The sequence below is a fragment of the Littorina saxatilis genome, linkage group LG17, assembly GCF_037325665.1.
Source record: "Littorina saxatilis isolate snail1 linkage group LG17, US_GU_Lsax_2.0, whole genome shotgun sequence".
In the NCBI taxonomy this organism is placed as follows: domain Eukaryota; kingdom Metazoa; phylum Mollusca; class Gastropoda; order Littorinimorpha; family Littorinidae; genus Littorina; species Littorina saxatilis.
In genome coordinates this window covers 20,932,207-20,953,617 of record NC_090261.1, presented here as the reverse complement: position 1 = coordinate 20,953,617, position 21,411 = coordinate 20,932,207, and the positions used below count along the sequence as shown (strand labels likewise).

At 41.9% G+C, this 21,411-nt stretch overlaps 1 protein-coding gene across 1 annotated transcript; it reads left to right on the top strand.

Annotated features, from left to right (window-relative positions):
* The first annotated feature begins 11 nt into the window (after positions 1 to 11).
* On the top strand, positions 12 to 21,411 carry LOC138951677 (EH domain-containing protein 3-like). Its single transcript, XM_070323233.1, has 2 exons — positions 12 to 1,019; positions 17,871 to 21,411. The coding sequence occupies exons 1-2, from the start codon at positions 111 to 113 to the stop codon at positions 18,570 to 18,572; spliced, it is 1,611 nt and encodes a 536-aa protein (XP_070179334.1). The 5' UTR covers positions 12 to 110; the 3' UTR covers positions 18,573 to 21,411.

The window sequence follows — 21,411 nt, the reverse complement described above, 5'->3', positions numbered from 1 at the left end:
ACTTGACATCACTTCCGCGACCATCCCCCATCGCCACGGCAGACGGTTTGCAGGCGGACGACACAAAACTCGCGTTTTTGCCTGGTAGGAAGCCGTTTTAACCGTTCAAAATGAAGTGGCTTACAGAAGACCGAGGAAAGAAGGAACCAGAGGTATTTCAGACTGTGGTAGAGGGTCTGAAAAAAGTCTACAGGACAAAGCTGCTGCCGTTAGAAGAGGCCTACAAATTCCATGACTTCCATTCTCCATGTCTCGACGACCCCGACTTCGATTCCAAGCCCATGATTCTTCTCATAGGGCAGTACTCCACTGGTAAGACCACATTTATCAGATATCTTCTGGAACAAGACTTTCCTGGTATCAGAATCGGCCCAGAACCCACGACAGATCGTTTTATCTGTGTGATGAACCATGAGCAGGAAGGGGTCATCCCTGGCAATGCTTTGGTGGTAGACCCCAAGAAACAGTTTAAACCCTTATCCAAGTTTGGCAACGCCTTCCTCAACAGATTCCAATGTTCGCAATTACCAAACCCTGTGTTAGGGAGCATAACCATTGTCGACACACCGGGTATTTTGTCTGGAGAAAAGCAGCGGACTGACAGAGGATACGATTTCACGGGAGTGTTGGAGTGGTTTGCGGAGCGTGTGGACAGAATTATTCTTCTTTTTGATGCCCACAAACTAGACATTTCAGATGAGTTTCGCAGAGCCATTGAGGCCATAAAGGGCTATGATGACAAGATCAGAATCGTGCTGAACAAAGCGGACATGGTAGATCACCAGCAACTAATGCGAGTGTATGGTGCGCTGATGTGGTCTCTGGGCAAAGTTCTAAGCACACCAGAGGTAGCACGTGTTTACATCGGTTCATTCTGGGACCAGCCTTTGCAGTTTGACATGAATCGTCGACTGTTCGAGCTTGAGGAACAGGACCTTTTCCGAGACCTTCAAAGTCTACCACGCAATGCTGCGCTTCGCAAACTGAATGACCTGATTAAGAGGGCAAGACTAGCAAAGGTGAGAACGAAATTGTTTTGTCATTACATTTAATTTTCATCCTGGTCCAGTGTGACTTAGAAAAACACTGGACAGAGCCGTGCGAATAAACTGTTAATAATGATATAACAATTGTCATTGCAGAAAAATGAGAGCTATTTCCATATATATGATAATACATAGACAGCTAGCTGTTTTCAAATCAATCAGGAAAAACATCTGCATGGATGGAAACTCTCAGATTAAGATGATTTTCTGATTTTTTTAAAAATTCGGATGAGGGGTCACATTTCTGCCCAAAGTTGTATAAAGAATTATTTTGTTAAGGACCTATAAATTAAAATGTGTTACTGGAGGAAGAACAGGGGACAGGATAGACTTCTCACCCCTGAAACCCCAGGCTTTCTGTTTTAGACGTTTTAATGTTGTTTTTCATTGCCAGCTTGTGATACCAAATGATAGATCCTGGCATAGCTATGGCAAAATTTAACATACAAGTATACTATGCATGTACCACTACTGTTTGTGAACCAGCTGTGTTTTCAGTTAAAAATCAAACCAAAATCGCTTGGATCTTGAAAGTGAAATAAAATGTTAAATTGAGACAGGGACCCACTCAAGGAGTTTTATTTTATACAATTACTAACACAGTTGTCACAAAACACACTGTGGACATTATAATAATGTACTGTGTATTATACAGTTTGTAAAGTTGTATGCTAATAAGAAAAAGGGACTGGTGTGATAAGATATAATCTGTGACACAGCTTGTCTCATCAGAGTACATATGATATGTATTTGTTTTTAATGATCAGTATGATCTCTGTCAAATGTTGTCTATCTTTGAAATTTGTATTAATGAAGAAGAAAAGTTCAATGGATTGCCTTCCTGTTGTCTGCCCTTTCCCTGGTGGGGTTAGCATTGGGTGGTGGAGGTATTACTTCCTTCATTGGAAAATAACGTGTGTTTTTTTTACAAATTATAAAATTGTTTTGGATTAAGAGAAGTGGTTCGTTCATTTATTTGTTACTTGGTACTTCCTTTTTGCTAGGGGTAAAGGAGCATGTTGTATTTTTAAAGAGGAATAGCAAGGAAAGAATTGTTCCAATCTATGTTTTACCAGGAAGTTTTGTTGTTGTTATTGATTGTCATTGAAACAATGGCTCCTACATTTCTGAAGAGGTCTTTTTCTAGAGTTTTAAAATGTCAAATTTTGTGAAAGAGGTAGCCATTGGTGTATTCATGAAATGACATAACACAAGACAAACGCAAGATAACGGAACAAAACAACCTGATCTGCATAGATGATTGATTTGGCTTTCTCCTTGTATGTAAAAGTTGCCAAGATATGGCTATTCTGAATTTTTGTCGTTTTTTAATTGGTACCTTACGTTTATGTCGGGTTGATTTTGGGGGTACCCTTGTTTGGGAGGCGGTCACATGAACCCTGTGATATAAATCTTTGATCCTAAAAGTAAAAGTGTGACCGATAGCCCAGTGGGTGGCCTTTAATGACATAGAAAGTTAAAATGCATTGACACAGGAATGAATGCTTTAGTTTGGGGTACGAAAATGGGTGCAATAATTTGTTTGACAAGCGTTGACAGATTATTGCCATTTTGGCTTTCAGTTGATACTTAACACCATTTGTTAAGCTTTTTGGGATTCTCTTGATCAACTTGAATTGATCAGCAGCCAGCATTATTTCTGGTGAAGTTCATTTTTATGTTTCCTCAAGGCTAATTTGTGGTTGACTGTGCTTTTGAAGGTTTGTTTGCATTCCTCATATTGATTCTACATAGTCATTCAGCTAATCACGGTAACGTCTGTGGATGCCCTGTCATGTTAACTGCTTTAACCCACTTCAAGCAAACTTGTATCTGACCAGAAGAGCTGCCTAATTATACTGTATACTGGCAGGGAAAGGGCAATGTGAGTCGTGACTGACCTCTCCCGAGCATGGGTACTTGTCATGCAAACTGCCCAGATTAGTTCTGTCTCCTTCTGGCATGCTTTACATTCATTGAGCAGAATGTTCCATGTCTTGTCCTTCTTGAAGCACAGGCACTTTTCGTTTAGATGTGGGAAATGAATACCCCCTCACTTTGTCTCACCTGAACCACCCAGAACAATTACAAAGACAAAAATGTACTATTTTAAAACTTGGACAGCAGTCTTCTTTTCCATGAAAAAACCCAAAGAAGAACAAGAATTTACTATGCCATATATGGCATTATTACAGTCATTTGTAAGTGTCCTAGCAAATGTAGGAGCCACAAACGCTTTGTGATTATGTCTCACCTGACCCACTAAGTAAGTGCTGGCCTGTTCAGTAATGGGATAGTGTCATATATATTTGATGGTAATTAAATTGCAGTCTGGTTGTTGAGTATGTACTGTGTACTAGTATTGGTACAGCACAATAAGGAACAATCATGTTCTTTATCATGTGATCAATTACTCAAACACGTGCAGGAGCTTCATGCAATGCATTTTTAATGGAGTGTTTTTTTTAATGTAAAAAAGAAAAGAGTTTTACTTTATTGCTGGGGTCTCTTATTTACTTTACCTCATTGAGCCAATGTTTATCTATATTTATTTAATATTTTGATAGTTGTGATCTGGTGTGAAATGTGTTTAGCATGTGCCTGTGGGTGTGACTACACATAAACATATCTGTTTGTATGTGAATAGTCACTAGTGATGGTGGTCATTCTGTAGTCAGGTTGACCCCACCAAGGGCAAGCAGTGACGAAGGAGTTCTGAACAAGAATATGTTATTGCTTTAGCTTTGTACTGGGAAAAAAGCGAGTCTCATGAAACAGTCATTGTTTCTTACTCACAAGTTGTGTGAAAACTGGGTGTGGGTGAAGCTGATGGGAAATACAGTTTCTCTTTGAGTATCTGCCAGCATCTGATGGCTATTTTGACTGATTAGAGGGATGACAGAGAGTAATTTAGGTTAATAGCTTTGATAAAGACATTACAAAATAGATTTTCTGTCTTGTTATCAGCACAGTTTGACAGGTTTATCTGTATGGTGCGGAAATGACAGCATGCCTTTTTCTCTTTCCTTGGGCACATGCTTTCTCTCTTTCTTTCTTCCTCCCCCCCCCCACCCCCTCTCTCTACCTCCCTCATCCATCTCTCTCTCTATCTTTCATTCTTTCTTTCTTGACAGTAGGTTGTTGGTGTTTGTTGCTGTTGCTTTAATTTGTTTAAACGGCACTGTTTTGTTTTGTCATCTTGTTATGTGCTGTCACTAGCTCTTTGTTGTCCCGTCGCGATATAACCTTGAATGGTTGAAAACGACGTTAAACACCAAATAAAGAAAGAAAGAAAGAAAGAAAGCTCTTTATTGTCATTGCAGCAGCTTCCAGATATTTTGCTCACACACAAGCACGTGAATCACACACCGAAAAAAGAGGTGTCACTGTCAGTGATACGTTAGTAATCCGCAACAGGCCTATGAGTCATACACGATAGGGCGGTGCGGCATCAGAGATAGATAAGTTACCTGGGACTTTGATCATTGCCACACAGTCAAAAACATCAAGCTGTGAAAAATAATTAAAGGACGGATTCGGAAATGCCTACATGTGAAAGTACAATCACAAACTGATTCATCAGTGATGAATGGAAGTGTGTCACTGTGTTGCACCGGTGTAATAAGCAGGAGTAATCTGAAAGCATTACACCGGCAGTGTTGATATTTTGCACTGCCGCACTGAACAGACACACCCCAAGTCAGTTCACGATCATATTTCTTGGAGAGCTGATTTCAACCCGTGCTTGTTTATTGCCAGCACACGGCAGAATGCAAGGTTGCAATACATTTCTGCCTATTAACCTTTCGTCAAGAGAGAGAGAAAAAGAGAGCCATAACTCTTCATTTCTCCTCCATCCCGCCGCCCAATCACCTCACACAACCCGCTTTTGGAGCTGTTTCTTTCAAAATAAATATCTTTCTTTGATGGACAGTCAGGGGTGCAGATTTGTCGAAGAAGAAACACCATCCCTTCAATGAATGTACAGAACTTGTGAAACCTCAGACCGATCACGCGTGAAACTGAAAGTCATACATGCTTGATTAGGGAGCTAAACTGTGCTCCGGAGTGTGCAAGATTTACCGAGAGAGACCTCGCTATTATTAATTACATTATAATAGCATGGGCTGACTTTGCCGGCTGGGTTTGGTTCAGTGCCAGTGTTCAGTTAGGCGAACGTTGCAACATGCCAGTGACGCTAACGTGTTTCCTCAGCCGTCGGTGTTAGTCATTTTATATGAGCTATATAGATAGGTAATTGCGTCAGGAGGGAGTGTTCTTCTTCTTCTTCGTTCATGGGCTTAGACTCCCACGTACACGTGTTTTTGCACGAGTGGAATTTTACGTGTATGACCGTTTTTACCCCGCCATTTAGGCAGCCATACGCCGCTTTCGGAGGAAAGGAGGGAGTGTTGACTTGACCCCTTTTTTTGTTGGTCCTGCGGATAATGTTTCAGCTTTTAATGGAAAACTGGGCAGAATGTCACGCGACTTTCCACACAGTTATGGAGGGTGTCTCAAGCAGCCAACGCCTGTGTTTGTTGTGTGTGTATAAACCAGCATTGTAATTTGTCATCGAACTTTCCTTGTTTCTTCATAATTATGTTGGGACAACCAGTATCGTGCAGCATAAGCGGTGTGTGTGTGTGTGCGTGTGTCAGTCTGTGTTTGTCAGTCAGTGTGTGTTTGTGCGAAGAAGAGAGATAGTTTGTGTGTGAGTGTAAACGTGTACATCGTGTCACCTACAAGGGTCAGTGCAGGGTGGATAAATTCATTTCTGGTGAAATAAATTCCGTTCCTCGGTACGGTGTCTTACATGAGAGAAATGCAGACAGAAGTAATCCATTTGATAAGAATTGTGTAGGAGTGAGGGATACCCATGTCTGAAATACTGGCCCTTGTTTCACGCCCCGGTGAGCCGTAAACAAACGTGGGTGAACTATCAGGGTGAAATGTTACCCCCTTCACCGAGTACACGCAAACAACAAAGCCCATTTGTCTGTCACGCCACGGCGGGTCCCTGTCCTGCTGCTTTTCTACTCCAGCTTTAGTCCGTCTTACCCACAAACATTTCACCCCCCCCCCCCCCCCCCCCACCTTTCTCAGCTCATCTGCCACCATCTGTTTCATACTCTTATTAAAACAATATTTAGGTGTTTTTTATTGGACGTACACTGAGTGACACAGTTTATGTTTGTAGGAGAGGACATCATTGCCATTGCAGGCAGCTAATACTGTGCAAGGGGCGTGGGGTTTTGTAAACGTGGCACCAGATGTTCCTGACATACTCGGCTCCTGTACTGGCATGATCGTCTGTGTATCTCGTCAGGGCGTCGGTAGCATAGGAAGTATGCAGGCATCCAGACGGCCTGTATGATGTGGGGGTGCCGGGAAGATCGAGGAGGGGTTGGCAGTGGGTCATGGAGGTTGAGTAAGTTACCTACATTCTTTTAAAACATAATGTATTGCATTCAGTTTCACAACAGATCCATCATCTCACTCCTTCTTTTCTTCTTTTTATATTTAGTCAAGTTTTGACTAAATATTTTAACGTAGAGGGGGGAATCGAGACGAGGGTCGTGGTGTATGTGTGTGTGTGTGTGTGTGTCTGTCTGTGTGTGTGTGTAGAGCGATTCAGACTAAACTACTGGACCGATCTTTATGAAATTTTACATGAGAGTTCCTGGGTATGAAATCCCCGAACGTTTTTTTCATTTTTTTGATAAATGTCTTTGATGACGTCATATCCGGCTTTTCGTGAAAGTTGAGGCGGCACTGTCACGCCCTCATTTTTCAACCAAATTGGTTGAAATTTTGGTCAAGTAATCTTCGACGAAGCCCGGGGTTCGGTATTGCATTTCAGCGTGGTGGCTTAAAAAATAATTAATGACTTTGGTCATTAAAAATCGGAAAATTGTAAAAATAAAATAAAAATTTATAAAACGATCCAAATTTACGTTTATTTTATTCTCCATCATTTGCTGATTCCAAAAACATATAAATATGTTATATTCGAATTAAAAACAAGCTCTGAAAATTAAATATATAAAAATTATTATCAAAATTAAATTGTCCAAATCAATTTAAAAACACTTTCATCTTATTCCTTGTCGGTTCCTGATTCCAAAAACATATAGATATGATATGTTTGGATTAAAAACACGCTCAGAAAGTTAAAACAAAGAGAGGTACAGAAAAGCGTGCTATCCTTCTTAGCGCAACTACTACTCCGCTCTTCTTGTCAATTTCACTGCCTTTGCCATGAGCGGTGGCCTGACGATGCTACGAGTAAAATGGCATTGCGTTCAGTTTCATTCTGTGAGTTCGACAGCTACTTGACTAAATATTGTATTTTCGCCTTACGCGACTTGTTTTTTTTATAGTAATCTCTCGAAACAGAATGCTTTCTCTTGTGTTTTATCCGCCGCCTACTGATTTGCACTCTCTCTCTCTCTCTCTCTCTCTCTCTCTCTCTCTCTCTCTCTCTCTCTCTCTCTCACCATCACCTTTGTCTGCCTCAGGTGTGTCGGATTGGGGGGGGGGGGGGGGGGGGGGGGGGGGTTGGCTTGGCTGTGCTGTGGGTCGAGGGAGGTTGTTGACTCTGGGAAAGAAAGGTATGAGCCGGCTGTCTGGCTTATTTGCGCTGGTACTTTTCAAGTCCATTTTGGGGGTTTGGTTATTGCCTAGTCAGTCTACGGAAAATGGCACCATAACCAAGGATTTATTGCTAAAGAATTTCTGTTTTCAGATTCATGTTCTGCTATGTTTGTAGTATGTCTGGTCAAAAATCGAGAAAAATATAATTATTTTTAAAAAAGTTATCAAGTGTGTTTGTCAGTGTGTATTTTGTCACAAAGCGATTCTACGTTTTTTACATTGTCTGAACTGTTTTGACACCACGAACATCAAATATAACATGCAAGTCACAGTTTATGATTACAATATAAAAAAATGTCTAAGATATTAAAAATCAAAAGGTCAAGGTCATTGGGTCATAAGGTCAAATTTGTTGTTTATGCGTGAAGTGAAGGCTGTGTAATCATTTTCAGCAGCATAACGAATATTTTTTTTATACACGCACTAAACACACACACACACACACACACACACACACACACACACACACACACACACACACACACACACACACACACACAGGGGAAATTCCAAAGTAACTGGTACACAAGGTCATATTTATTGTTTTCAACTAAAAGTAGAATACTGTACTCATTTTAAACCAAACATCATCTTTGTGAAGGTTTTGTTCTACAAAAACATAAGTATTCCTGTACAGGAGAATGTAAGCGCACTCAAGCAACATGTAAAAAGGCCACAAAGTTTGCAGTGTAAACTAAGAAAAGTAAGATGAATGATGTCAGGAAGTCGCTGGATAGTCTACCGCGTGACAAGGGAGCAGGGTATACAAAAGCAAACCATTCAAACACAAGCAATGAAACAACAAACGTAAACAAGGCAATTGATTAGATAAAGCATCACATAATCAAATAATCGACAACATTTTAAATTCAAAGCACATAACTCCAACATCATTACACAAACATTGCACAACATTCATAAACATTATTGACCAATAATGTATTCACAGCGTTAGTCATGCATTGGTCGACTGCAGACTGCAGAATTGAGCATCAAAGCAGTCATAAAACACTCAATGAATGCATTCACTGAATACAAATATCTGTGAACACATTCCGTAATCAGAAAAAAATCAGGAAACAACAGGAATGATAATAATTATGTCCCTTGAAAAACATCTCACAACATCAGTCACTGTCATAGAAATAAAGAAAGGCTCCAATACACATTTGTACATTTGAAAAACATCTCACACCGGTCACTGTCATAGAAATAAAGAAAGTCTCCAATACATATTTGAACATTCTCCAAAGAGCAATGCTAGTTGTTCTCTTAATCATCTGTCTGTAGAAAGGCCTGCCCAACATCGATCCGTCCTGCGTACATGGTGACCGGCTTGGAAGCTCTGGTAGACATCCTTGTGAGTTTCTTTCAGCTGCAGCATGTCCTGGAGATACAGGTGGAGGGATTTGGTGTAGAGGTTGTGCCCTGCTGCTGCCATGAAAGGCATCATTTCATGGACAGTGGACAGATGCAGGTCCCAGTTTCCTGTGCGTTCAGCTTTGAGGAACTTGCGCAGAATGTCAACCATGTCCATGTACTGAATCCACAGTGCAGCTGTGGGGTGGCACTTGAGGGTTTGCTTTTGGCGTTCTAGTTTTAGCTGAATCGATGCGATTGTCTCATCAACGCAAACTTCTCCTAGCGGGATAGCTCCACTCATCAACAAGTCCCACATGTTGGCTGCACGGGCAAGGTCCCCATCAGGCTCCTCACATGAGATAGGAGCATCTTCATTTGCTGATGGCGCGATATCATCCACTGTCCCAGCAATTTGCACATCTTCTGGTACATCTGTGCTATCAATTTCCTCAATGGAGACGTCACTTAGTGTCACATCCAGGTCTGGGAGTGGCAGAGAGATTTTGAACGTTTGTGAGGTCAGGAGTGCGTTCAGAGCCGAGTCAACCAGAAAGTGGCCTCTAACTGCTCGGGACACTGCCTTGCCTTGAAGCATGTAGTTGACAGCTGTTGGTGCATATGTCAGTTCCAGCACCTCCTGCAGACCGCTGCCCTCCATCAAACGTCCAATGCAGCCCAAAAAGCTCATTTCCATGTGAAAACCTCCAAGCCTTAGAACAATGGAGGCCAAGTCAGCATCATCAGGTTTGTTGGCGACGATCTCATGGGCTTTCCAAAATAGGGGCTGGTCGAAAGTGAGCACTGGAGTCGAGCCATGTCTCTTTGCTTCCTTCGCCGTGAACAGCAGTGTGGGGTGAATGCAAGTCAGATCACCAGGGTTCATGTCGATCATTGGCAAGAAGAAAACGCTCGACTTACCAGGGTGACGGTCGTTGTGGACAGCCTGCATCGTTCCAGACCATAAAGGTCTTGCAGGCTTCAGCGGCCACACCACCTTCCACAAGACATCAAGGTGTATAGATGGGTCAACAGCTCGCAGGTTTTCTAGTTCCCTGTATGTAGTGTTCCCAAAGTGAACTGCCTTTGACTGGAAATACACGATGTCAATTGTTCCCTTTTCTTTTGAATCTTTGGAGGTGACATCCAACCTAGGAATAGGCGTTGTTCGTCGTGTTCCAGGAGTTGTGGTAGCAATCATTCCCATACCATGGAAAGAATTGTATCCATCCAAGGTACAGGAATTGTGATCCACATTGTCAGCCACGTATTGTAGAATCACATTCTTGGCACATCCTGGAATATCTGTACTTTGGGACACAGCTGCATTTGCCTCAAATCTCTGCATCTCTGTGTAGGAAGACGAGAAGCCCATCGCATTCAACACATCGATCAGATATCGGGAGCCAAAATGGTGGTGCATTTGGACTCCAAGTCCAATTTGAAGTGGGGCGATGACAACCCTAGGTCGAGCTGCCTGGACAATTGCTTGTCCCACAGATGCAATTTTATTGTCAGCATCTTTTTCGCTGAAAATCAAACGCAGGAAAAGCTGAAGGGACTGGGGAACAAAGTCCAGGTTGTACGCCCCTGAAGAAATATCCTCTGATGTTGGATATTCCTTGTTTGTCGTTGCAGAAGCAGCTTTTATTTCATTCTTTATCAGTGCTGCAGCAGCTTTCACCAGCTTCAGTTTTTCACTTTCGTCGTCATTAGTCTTCGGAGAACTGTAGAAATCATGAAGAATGGATTTAGCTGTTGTGCGGAATGTTACAACATTAGACTTGCCCAGAATGTTCGCTATGATGATTTTTTCATCAAATCTCTCCAAGAGCTTTTCCTTCATCCATTTGGTGGTGTAACCAACCCCTCCACTGAACTCTTGCATTTTCTGCACAAGCTCTCCGATGGTGATCTGTTCGTCATCGTGGTTAATGAGATATTCTGCTGTTTTCTCAAAAGCTTCAAGTTTTTCAGTGTCCGGTGGTCTACCCACACTTCGGCTTGGAGCGTTTGTCAGTGCGTATGCACCTGGCTTGTCATTATAACGTTTGGGAATTGACAGACCAAGCGTTCTGAAGTTACAGTTACAAGTTATATGGTACACAGCATCTCCTGCATGCAGGTCTCTTGCAAATTCAAGCTTTCCCTTGACGATATCTGCCCACTCATCATTTCTTTCGTCACATTTTTTTCAAAATTTCAGTTTGTAAAGATAATGTTCTGACTCTGTATGCCTCATCAGGTCCACGTGTTTTGGAAAGATTTACCCGAGTCCCACAGAAAAAGAAGCAACTTGCAAAGTCAAATCTGTGTTGCTTAGATCGTGTGCTTCGCTCTCCAAGCTCAGTCTTATCGGTATCTCTGTTTTGCTGTCTTAAGTCTTTCTCGATATTATTGTCGTTGGTGTAATCCCTTCGACACTCGATATGCACCCTTTGACCAACTGTAGGCTGAACGGTTCTGTTCTGTCTTCTCTGGCTCGAATCCTTGATTCCTGTATCAACAAACAAATAACATTGCTCACTACAAACTCTTTTTTATAGACATTTCAACAGAAGCACGCAATTTGTTAACCGGCTATGACCCCACACACTTGCTTTGATAAGTCTCACTGGATGACACCCAGTAATACAACAAACTACAAATACAGCACAACATGTAAAAGAACACCAAAGGGAAAAAACAACAAAAGAACAAAAACAAACAAAATAAAAAAGACATAAAACAAACAAACAAACAAACAAACGTTATAGTATACGGAACACTAAGAAACTCAAATTTATCATAAGAATTGAAACAAATCAAGAGAGAGAACATACTTGCACATCCTTTCTTTCCCAGGGTATTAAACTCGACGTCACATGGTTCGTTGCATATTGGACAGGTTTTTAATGGATCATCCATTGTGGTAGCCTTTGAAGTGCTGCAAGTAAAATAGTTTTCATGAACACACATTTGTAATGTTCAACATTGATAACAGCACCACCATTAAATACCACAATAATATATAGTGCGTCCTGCATGTTACTTATGTAATCAGTTGATTCTAGAGGAAAACAACTAAAACACATGAAAATAGGAATTTTGACTGGAATGTTCAGCCATACAAATCCTTGCTAAAAGAGAGTTTTTCAGGCGGCAGTACAGACAGTGAAACCTTCAGTTAAAGTATTTTATGGAAAAGTCAAACCAAAACTAACCTTCATTGTTTTAAAGTTGTAGATGACCACAAATAAACGTCCATGCAGCTCTGGTGTATCACAAAGACTGAAGTGAAAAACTGCTTCAAATAATCAAACTGTGAAGATTCCAGCAAGATGGTATCAAAGACAGGCTGTGCTGTCAGACCAGAGTTATGGTGAGAGCATCCGGCGAGCGCGCGGTCACGGCGATCAGATTACTGATAGCCAGCCTCCCTTACCCTCTATCCAGGAACCCCCTCATCCCCCCTCTTCCTGCTGCAGAATGGCAGGCGAGTGATGCCATGATCTCTCTGTATCGAACTTTTAATCGATCATATCTCGGCCGTGCGATCTTCAAATGGAGTCGAATTGTGTATGCATGTTAAGTGTTCCATGCTGAGCGCAGCCATTATAAAATAAATTCTTTAGGATTTAATCCTTAGTCTCCGGCAGTATGACTGAACAATTAGTAATGTCAACGAAGGGAGGTGGCTGGGCTTGTTTATTTTGTAACTGACGGTATGTTTTCTCTCTCTCTCTCTCTCTCTCTCTCTCTCTCTCTCTCTCTCTCTCTCTCTCTCTCTCTCTCTAAGTCGCACCCACGCACTCTCTCTTCGCCCCCCCCCTCCTCCCCAGAGTCTCTCTCTCTTTTCTTCTCTCTCCCCCTCTCACTTCAATCAGAAACGGCAATAAAAGACAACACAGGGTTAACTTTTTGCTGGAGTAGTTTGCAAAGCTGGACTTTTCAAAATCAATACTGAGGAACATAAACCCCAAACCGCAGGCTACAGATGCAGACTGAGCCCAGAAAGTCGGTTTATGTCCAACATGTGTTTACGTCAGAGGTAAAGTTCAGGTGTCCCAGGTGTATTTACTGCCGACCATGCAGGTAAATCAGACTGTAGGATTACAAATAGTTCACCCCAGATGATTTCTGCCTCTGGCCCCACACCCACTTTCTTCGTCATGGGCTTGTGGTGCGAAGTCATTCTTGGTTTTTCGCAATGTTTTGTTTAGTCATCTTAAGTGTAAGTTTACAATATTATTAGAGTGAATTTTTAGATGTTTTTTTGGACCGCATTGTACTAATTAAAAACTTCACGCTTTTCCTTCTAACCCAAATTCAAGTGGAATTAAAGATTTTTTGGTTTGAGTGAATAATTTTACTCTTACTCTTGAAATGAGTAGAGGAAATTAATTTTAGTGGTGTAATTTAATTACCAAACCCGCAGATTTATAAGGATAACCAGGAGGAAGGTTCTGGGAGTTTCCTGATTCGTTTGCTTGAGTGTAGTGACTTTCCCCCCTACCACCCCTCGTCCTATTTATCATCCATTCTATGTACTAAAGATCCGACACTTGTAGTATTGTTATCAGGGATTTCGATGGGTAGCATTGTGTTTTATATATAGTCAGAGGCTATTGGTAATTAAAACGAAACACCACAGAAGATTATGTGACAATGATAATACTAAATTCTCCAAACAATTTATCAGAAATCCACTTGTTACTTGACAAGGGAAGCCACGAGAATATATTTATATCTCACATTGACATGGATGGCTTTTCGCTGATACTCTCCAAGTCGTTGGGGATCAACAACCACGCCCTTAGCTTTTCTAATGACAATGGGAATACTTAGTCTAATTGCACAATACTTGTGTGGCCTGTCACGTGCACTTGTCAGCAAGACAGGGGAAACACCGTCTGTTGTTTTGACCATCAGCATACCATTGTTCAGCTGTCAATGGTCGTGTTTCCTGCCTATCGAGATACATCCCTATCATTTGTGTGCTCATCTTCCTAACCAGGAAGATATGTCTTGTCTTTGACGGAACAATTGAATGTTGGCGATCCTCACTTCCGCATATATATATATATCGAATTGTGGATTCGGTGTGCATGTGGCGGGGGGGTAATGTGTGTGTCTGTGTCTGTCTCACTCTGTTTGTCTGTCTATGTGACTGCGAGTGCGTGTGACTGCGAGTGTATGTTGGTGTATTTGTGTAACTGCCTGTGTGTGTGTGTGTGTGTGCATTTGTGTGTGCGTGTGTGTATGCATTTGTGTGTGTGTGTCGAGATAGAGAGAGGGAGAGCTAAGACAGTGCTGAATCAATCGTGTCATTGTGTACCGCATGCAATCGGTTGTGCTTTGGCAAGTCACACCAGTACAGCAGATGACTATAGCCCCATATCATCCGAAAATGATCAGTAAGACTCCTCTGTAGGATAACACTATCATAGACATATATATCATAGTAGTGTCATGTTCTGATATCATAGCCGTTATGTTCGTGTGAGTGTTTTTGTTTACCTACTTGGAGCTGTAACCGATGCTAATCAGTCATGTACTGGTTGAGCTTCAGACAATGTTTGAACTTTTGGAAGATCGTAGTCAGCGTCAGTGTCAATAGAATGGACTGGAAATACTCCATCCCCATGAAGTCAGCTGTCTGACGAACATTTGATACAGAATTTACCCAAACTGGTTGCTGCTGAGTTTTCTTTTTGTTTCGAAAATATACATATGAGATTGTGCGCAGAACGAGGTAGATTCTAAATTTAACATGCACACAGAAAGATCATAACCAACAGGGGGAAAATGTGCCCCGCATCTGACAAACTAGCAAACGAAACAAACTCACTAATTGTTCAAAACAAAACAAAAATAAAAGAGGACGTTTTACTGTTTGTGCTGTTTCATAGGGAAATGTGCAAACACAGCAGATCAAGTATCGTAATGATTTTCACGCCCATCTGTTACCTTGTTGTCACTGGAAAAGGTATTGCACACTGTATGTGACCGCACTGGCTTTCTAGTGAATGTAACCAGGGGGCCTTTGGAGATGTCACTGCAGCCTGTGTGCTATTCGTGACATATATGAAAAAGAAACAGTGGGTTTAGTTGTTCGTGTCATCTGAATAGGACACAGTAGGTTGAACTATTGGTGACATATAGGGAAAAACAACAAGTTTAACTATTTGTGGCATAGGAAAAGAAAACAGTTGGTGTTGTATCAGCACAATAGGTTGGCGAAAAAAGTCGTAAGCCTTGGAACCAGCCAAAAGTGTCCCTGTATAGCCGGTATGACGGGTATATATTTCAGTCAGGTTCGTAGGTAGAGATGCAGCAGCAGGTGTCCTTTATTGGGAGGTGTCCAGTCATCCGAGGGGCCCCACATCGCAGGTACCACTGTCGTAGAGTTGCTTTTGGGTGGATCCCTTGTGTGGGTGCCAAGTACTGAAAGTGCCCTGGTCTGGGTGATAGGTGGGAGGAGGTAGAGCTAGAGCAGAGGAAGGGGTTGGCTGAGACTGAGAGGGGGCTGCTTGTAGCAACAGTACAGGGCTCCCCATAGCGCGTGTCCCTGCGTCCACTAGAAGCCGAAAACACGTACTAGAAATATATGGAGGGGGTCCCTGGACGCTCCAGATTTTAAAAGAGCGGGTCCTAGGACGCACTAAATTTCCTTTATCGTGCGTACTGTAGATACCATTTTCAGACTGCAATTAACACTTCGCAGTTCACTATACGTGACCACAACGTTTTATAAGTACACTGGGACTTTTCGGCTTTTGGACCCTTGTGACCCTCTAAAATACTGCGGTGGGGGTCCATGGACCCTCTAAAATGTAAAAGTGGGGGTCCTGGGACGCACTGACTAGGAGGGGCGTCCGTGGCGAGCCCTGCAGTACATCTCTAAGTTAGTGCAGTAATTAAGAGACTATAGAGTACTCTGCAGTCTCTGGTGCATTGACGTAGATGGCTCTGTGTGTGTGTTTGTGTTTTAAACCACAGTGTATAACTTCAACACAGGCACATGCAAACTCGGCAGTCTCTGGCCATCCCCACTCAGTTTCATCTAAACCAGTGTCATGTGCCTGTGGCTGACTTAGTACCATATGGTAAGGAGAGCCCAGAGTTTTGCTTGTGAGTTTTGTTGGTGGTGGTGGTGAGTTTGTGTTTCAAAGATGTAAAGCCGTCCCAATTATGAATTCGTGCAGTTTCTAGTTGTGAGTTGTGATGCCACACTAGATATATATGCAGTAAGATGCACAGATGTGGAAAATGGAAGGAAAAAGATCATAGGATAGGAAGTGATTTAGACTGCTGAACTTGGCACATTCTATTCCTGGAAAAGGATGGGGAGGAACTGGCATTTTTAGAATGTGTGGGGGTGAGGGCAGAAACATCCACACCCAAAGCGGCTTCCCGCCCCTTCCGTCTCTCCCTCATCCCCATCCAGGAATGACTGGAAGTGGAACGAGACATGTAACATTTTTTGTGCAAGGAGGGGGGGGGGGTGGAGAGGGGGTATAATGTCAAGCTTTGTCCTCTTTTTTCACATCCAGAGTACAGCCGATCCATAGAGTGCCATTCATTCCTGTTGCAAGATTATTATACTTGTTGTCACATTAGCATAAGTGGAAACCCTATTTCATGTACTGTAGGGTTTCTTCTTACATGTTTCTATCAGTATCAGCAGGCTTCTTTTGGTTGGAAACCTCTTCATGATAAGCATGCATTTGGGTGCGTTTTTCCACAATCATGATACTCTGTTGAGGTGTCAAGTACATGTATCACAACGTACATGCCTTTACAGTGTGACACTTCAGTATAAGTCAGCCTGAACAAGTACTTGGCTGCACTATTTTTACTTCATTTTAAAATGACAGAAGTGGCATGAAACTTGATGGGAATATCTAGACAATCAAGTTCTATCGTCTTGGGAAGAAATGCCATTTCCTGATTCTACCAGTAGTTTTTACGCAGGAACTTCCTGGTCTGGTGTATTCTGTTCCTTCTTTCTTGGGTTTTATCGCCTGGCGTGGTGTGGAGATTGCTTTATCTGGAACCGTAAGCCAGCCTGCCAATATCACTCCTGGGTTGCCATTCTTCCGGGACTGAATGCCATCTCACCACAATTTATTTCTCCCTTGAAACTGAATGAACCTTTGCCTGTTGTAAAGGGGAACACAAACGCCTCAGCTTGTTTGGGGTTGATGCTTTCTATGGCTTAGATATTGGCCATAAAAGTGATGTAATAGTGCAAGAGCCTTCTAAATAAGATTCCAAAAGAAGCAGAAATCAGCAGAAAGGAAACTGTCAATGAAACAAAAGAAAAGTACAGTCTGTTTCTAACAAAAGAGTCTTTTGTGTCATTTGAACAAGAACAGAATGTGCCCAGTTTTGTTTCAACTTCTAGTTTTGTTGTCAAAACAATAGCCTTTTGTCACGAAAACAAAACATCTTGAAATCTCAAGTCTTGCCTTAATAGAATATCTGTAGGTGAAATAAAAGCAAAAGAGTTCCCATTTCTAGTTTAAATGGACTCAAGATTTTTATCTAAACATGGATTGTAGCTTAGACCGACTAATGGCAAGAGATTTGCATGTGGTTGATTGTGTGTTCTTATTTTTTTTATTGGCAATGAGGGGAGGGGGGGGGGGGGGGGGTAGCTGTCCACTTGTGGTTGTTTGGGGGAAGGAATATTTATTGTTTCTTTGTTGTTGCAGCTTTTGGTTTTCAGGTGCACAACACACTAAGTAACTTTTCAGTATGCATCATAAAATCTCTTCAGTAATACCATGCACTAATGTTCTCCTCTCTTCCTCTGCTGTGCAGGTGCACGCCTACATCATCAGCTACCTGAAGAAGGAGATGCCATCCATGTTCGGCAAGGACAACAAGAAGAAGGAGCTGATCGCCAAGCTGCCCGACATCTTCGCCACCATCCAGCGCGAGCACCAGATCTCCCCCGGCGACTTCCCCGACCTCAAGCGCATGCAGGAGCAGCTGGCCTTCCACGACTTCACCAAGTTCCACGCCCTCAAGCCCAAGTTGCTGGAGAGTGTGGACAACATGCTGTCGAGCGACATCGCGCGCATCATGGGGATGATCCCCCACGAGGATGAGACTGCCGTGGAGAACAACCTGGCCACCATCAAGGGCGGGGCCTTCGAGGGTTACACCGAGTCGCCCTTCGGCATCGGCCGTGGTGAGGGGGTGGACATGGGGCGAGGGGAGCACGAGTGGGTTGTGGGTAAGGAGAAGTACGAGTACGATGACTCCTTCAGCAAGCTCAACCCTGTTAACGGCAAGGTCACAGGGGCCGCCGCCAAGTCGGAGATGGTCAAGTCCAAACTGCCCAACTCCGTGCTGAGCAAGGTGTGGAAGCTGGCGGATGTTGACCGCGACGGCATGCTGGACGCCGATGAGTGGGCGCTGGCCAACCACCTCATCAAGATCAAGCTGGACGGTCACGACCTGCCCTCCGACCTCCCCGACCACCTGATCCCGCCCAGCAAGCGGGACGACATGGCCTGAGAGTGGTGGATTTTACACTGCCGTTTTACATGGCTTTGAGGTCCTGGTGTCCTGCGTTCAACAGAGACTGTGCATACTCATACTGTACTACGTATACAGTGCCCTCCCCCTACCCGCCCTGCTTTTTAAGACCTGCAACAATCTGGGGGGAAATCTGGTCTTGGAAGCAGACTTACAGTCTTGATGAGAAAATAAGAAAACACAACTAAGAAAGCATGGGGAAGTCTTAAACAGCAAGGTCTTAAAAAGGGGTTCCATTGTACCATGTACATGTTTATGTATTGCACAGTTTCAAATGGTTGAGAACAGTGCAGACTTTGCAGTGAAGGGGAAAGTAGGGGGAAGGTGTTCTTATTGTATATATCTGTCCATTCATTGCTTCTAGAGTGACTGTGTCACAAAAGCTAAGAAAGCGAATAAGACTGTTGCAGGATCAGTGCGTTGAATTTGCTGAACTGCTTGGATGGCTTGGATGAGAAGTTTCTAAAGAAAACAGACACAGATATCTCTTTCGTAGGAGAGTCAGAACGCTACGTGAACAGCACAAAATGTCAAAGAGATTAAAAACTAGAAGAAAAAGTTGCTGTTTTTATCTCTATCCAATTCCAAGTATTTTTCATAAATGGCTCCGACTTCCTCTACAGCAGTACCTGCGATGTGTGGACCCTCCCATTAGAGGACACCTCCCTTAAAAGGACACCTTCTCTTATCCCTTTTTATGTTATCTCTACCAAACTGTACCTGTCATGAAAGGCCACCTGCAATGTAGGGACACTTTCGGCTTGTCCCAAGGGTGTCCTTTCATCACAGGTACCACTGTACTTGTGGTTCATAACTAATGTTTATCTTGCTATCATTAATATTAAGCCATTTTATGGTCAACCATATGTACATTGTACAACTTTTGAGCATTCTTATTGTCCAATCTTACAAATACTGAAACATTATGTGTACAAATGAAACAAAATGGAAAACTTCCCGTTTTGTAAATCCTGTAGTTGTTTCTTTGTTCTCTTATCAAAATAACCTGGTGCAATACTGCGATTGAAAACAAGGTAACCATCATTCATTTACCAGTTCTTTTCGGTTAGTGGCGATGCTCAGACTGAGTACAATCAGCAGATAAATACCATGAACAAAACTTTATTTGCAAAGAAACTGGTGATTTCAGAAGTAAAAAGTATAAAACAGACTTATTCTCAAACAAAAGTGTACGTTTGAATTATACTGCGCCTCAGAAATCAGCCTGTTTGAGTTTTACCAAAACTTTTAAACTTTGAGTGTACATGCTTGAAATGTTATTTGCTGCCACTTCTGATTGATTGAGGTGGTGATTTTGCAAGTTGGGAGAGAGCCAAAAAGTAGTGAAACCGGACAAACAGTCTGGGTTGTGGATAGTGGAAGATGTGGACTCTCCTGGGCAGCATATGTTTGCTTTGTCATTGTGATAACTGTAAAGTTGAATTTTTCCTTGTGGTCAAGAAAATGATGTTTAAAGAGTTTTATAATTTTAGAAATAGAATCGAGTCTTGTATCTGAACTTTCACAAAACATTTGCTGAAAGTGGGCTTTATGTCATGGGTCTTTCCCAGCATCAGATATCTCACTCTGTGACATCCATGAACAAATTTGAGTGCAGAATTATGGTCTAAGGTCAGATTCATGCTGAGGGAAATTTTGATGATACAGCTTTGTACTGGCGGCAAAACTGAACAATATTGTGGACACAGGTAGACACAGAATTTGGTTGGTGTTATGTCTGTTGCATGGTAGTCTCTTGCCTGTGTGTTGGCAGCACTTGAAGCGCAACAGAGAGGCCTGTTTGTGTTGAAGGGATTGATTAGTTCCCACCTCAGTCATGGTTATAATGGAAGAAAGTCTTTGAAATGGTAAGATGGCGCTCAACTGCTACTTGGTGCTGCTTTTTTAACTTTTTTTAAATTGTCATTTTTCAGTGTTTAACTTTGCTTCATTTTTATTAGCTTCATTTAGTTGCTTTTTATTTTTTGTAAAGCCAGCTTAGATGAAAATAAAAATTATGAGCATTTTTATAGGTTCTGCGTTTGTAGCCTTGAAGAGGATAATTGATTCATGTATTTGTCCCAATTCCTGAGCCTTCTGAATCGTTTATGCATGACTATAAAGAGTTCAGTCATTTTTTCTTCAACATCAATGTATATGAGGTCACCTCTTGTGACAGTGAACGTATTTAATAAGCATAAGATTAAATGAACGGTTTTAAGTGCAATGTGTTTAATACGTCAAGAGTTTTCAGAAAAAGTTCATGTACTCTTTAACTTTTTGTTTGTTTTCTATTTGTTAATGTGAAAATTTATAAATGAATGACGAAAATATGTGATTCTGTGTGCAGAGATGTTTATTGGAATCATTGAATCACACATTCTGTAGAATTTGTTTTTGTTTCTTTGGTTGTTTTGAGATTTGTTTTTGTTTTTGAATGGCAAGTCTTTGAGCATGAAAGTAACATTGCAATAAAGAAGATTTAAGAAAGTGTCTGGTATAGAATCTTGTAGTGGTAACTTCATCAAGCTGGGCATAAGTGCTGATTGTCATAACCTTGCAAGAATGAATATTATGTGTCATATTTGGTTGCATTTGCTATGTTCAGTTTTTGTGTAATTTGTTTTTCTTTTTGCCCCACTTTCTTGTTTTGTTGTACCTTACTGATAATTTGATGTGCCGGGTGCTTTATGGATATTTGATTTGTAAAATGTTCTCTAGCAGAAATTTGTATAAGCTGTAATTAAAGAGAGACCATCTTCTTATCCTCTCTATATTCGGACCATCTCTCTCCTCTGGGGCTTTTATTTTCCTGTTT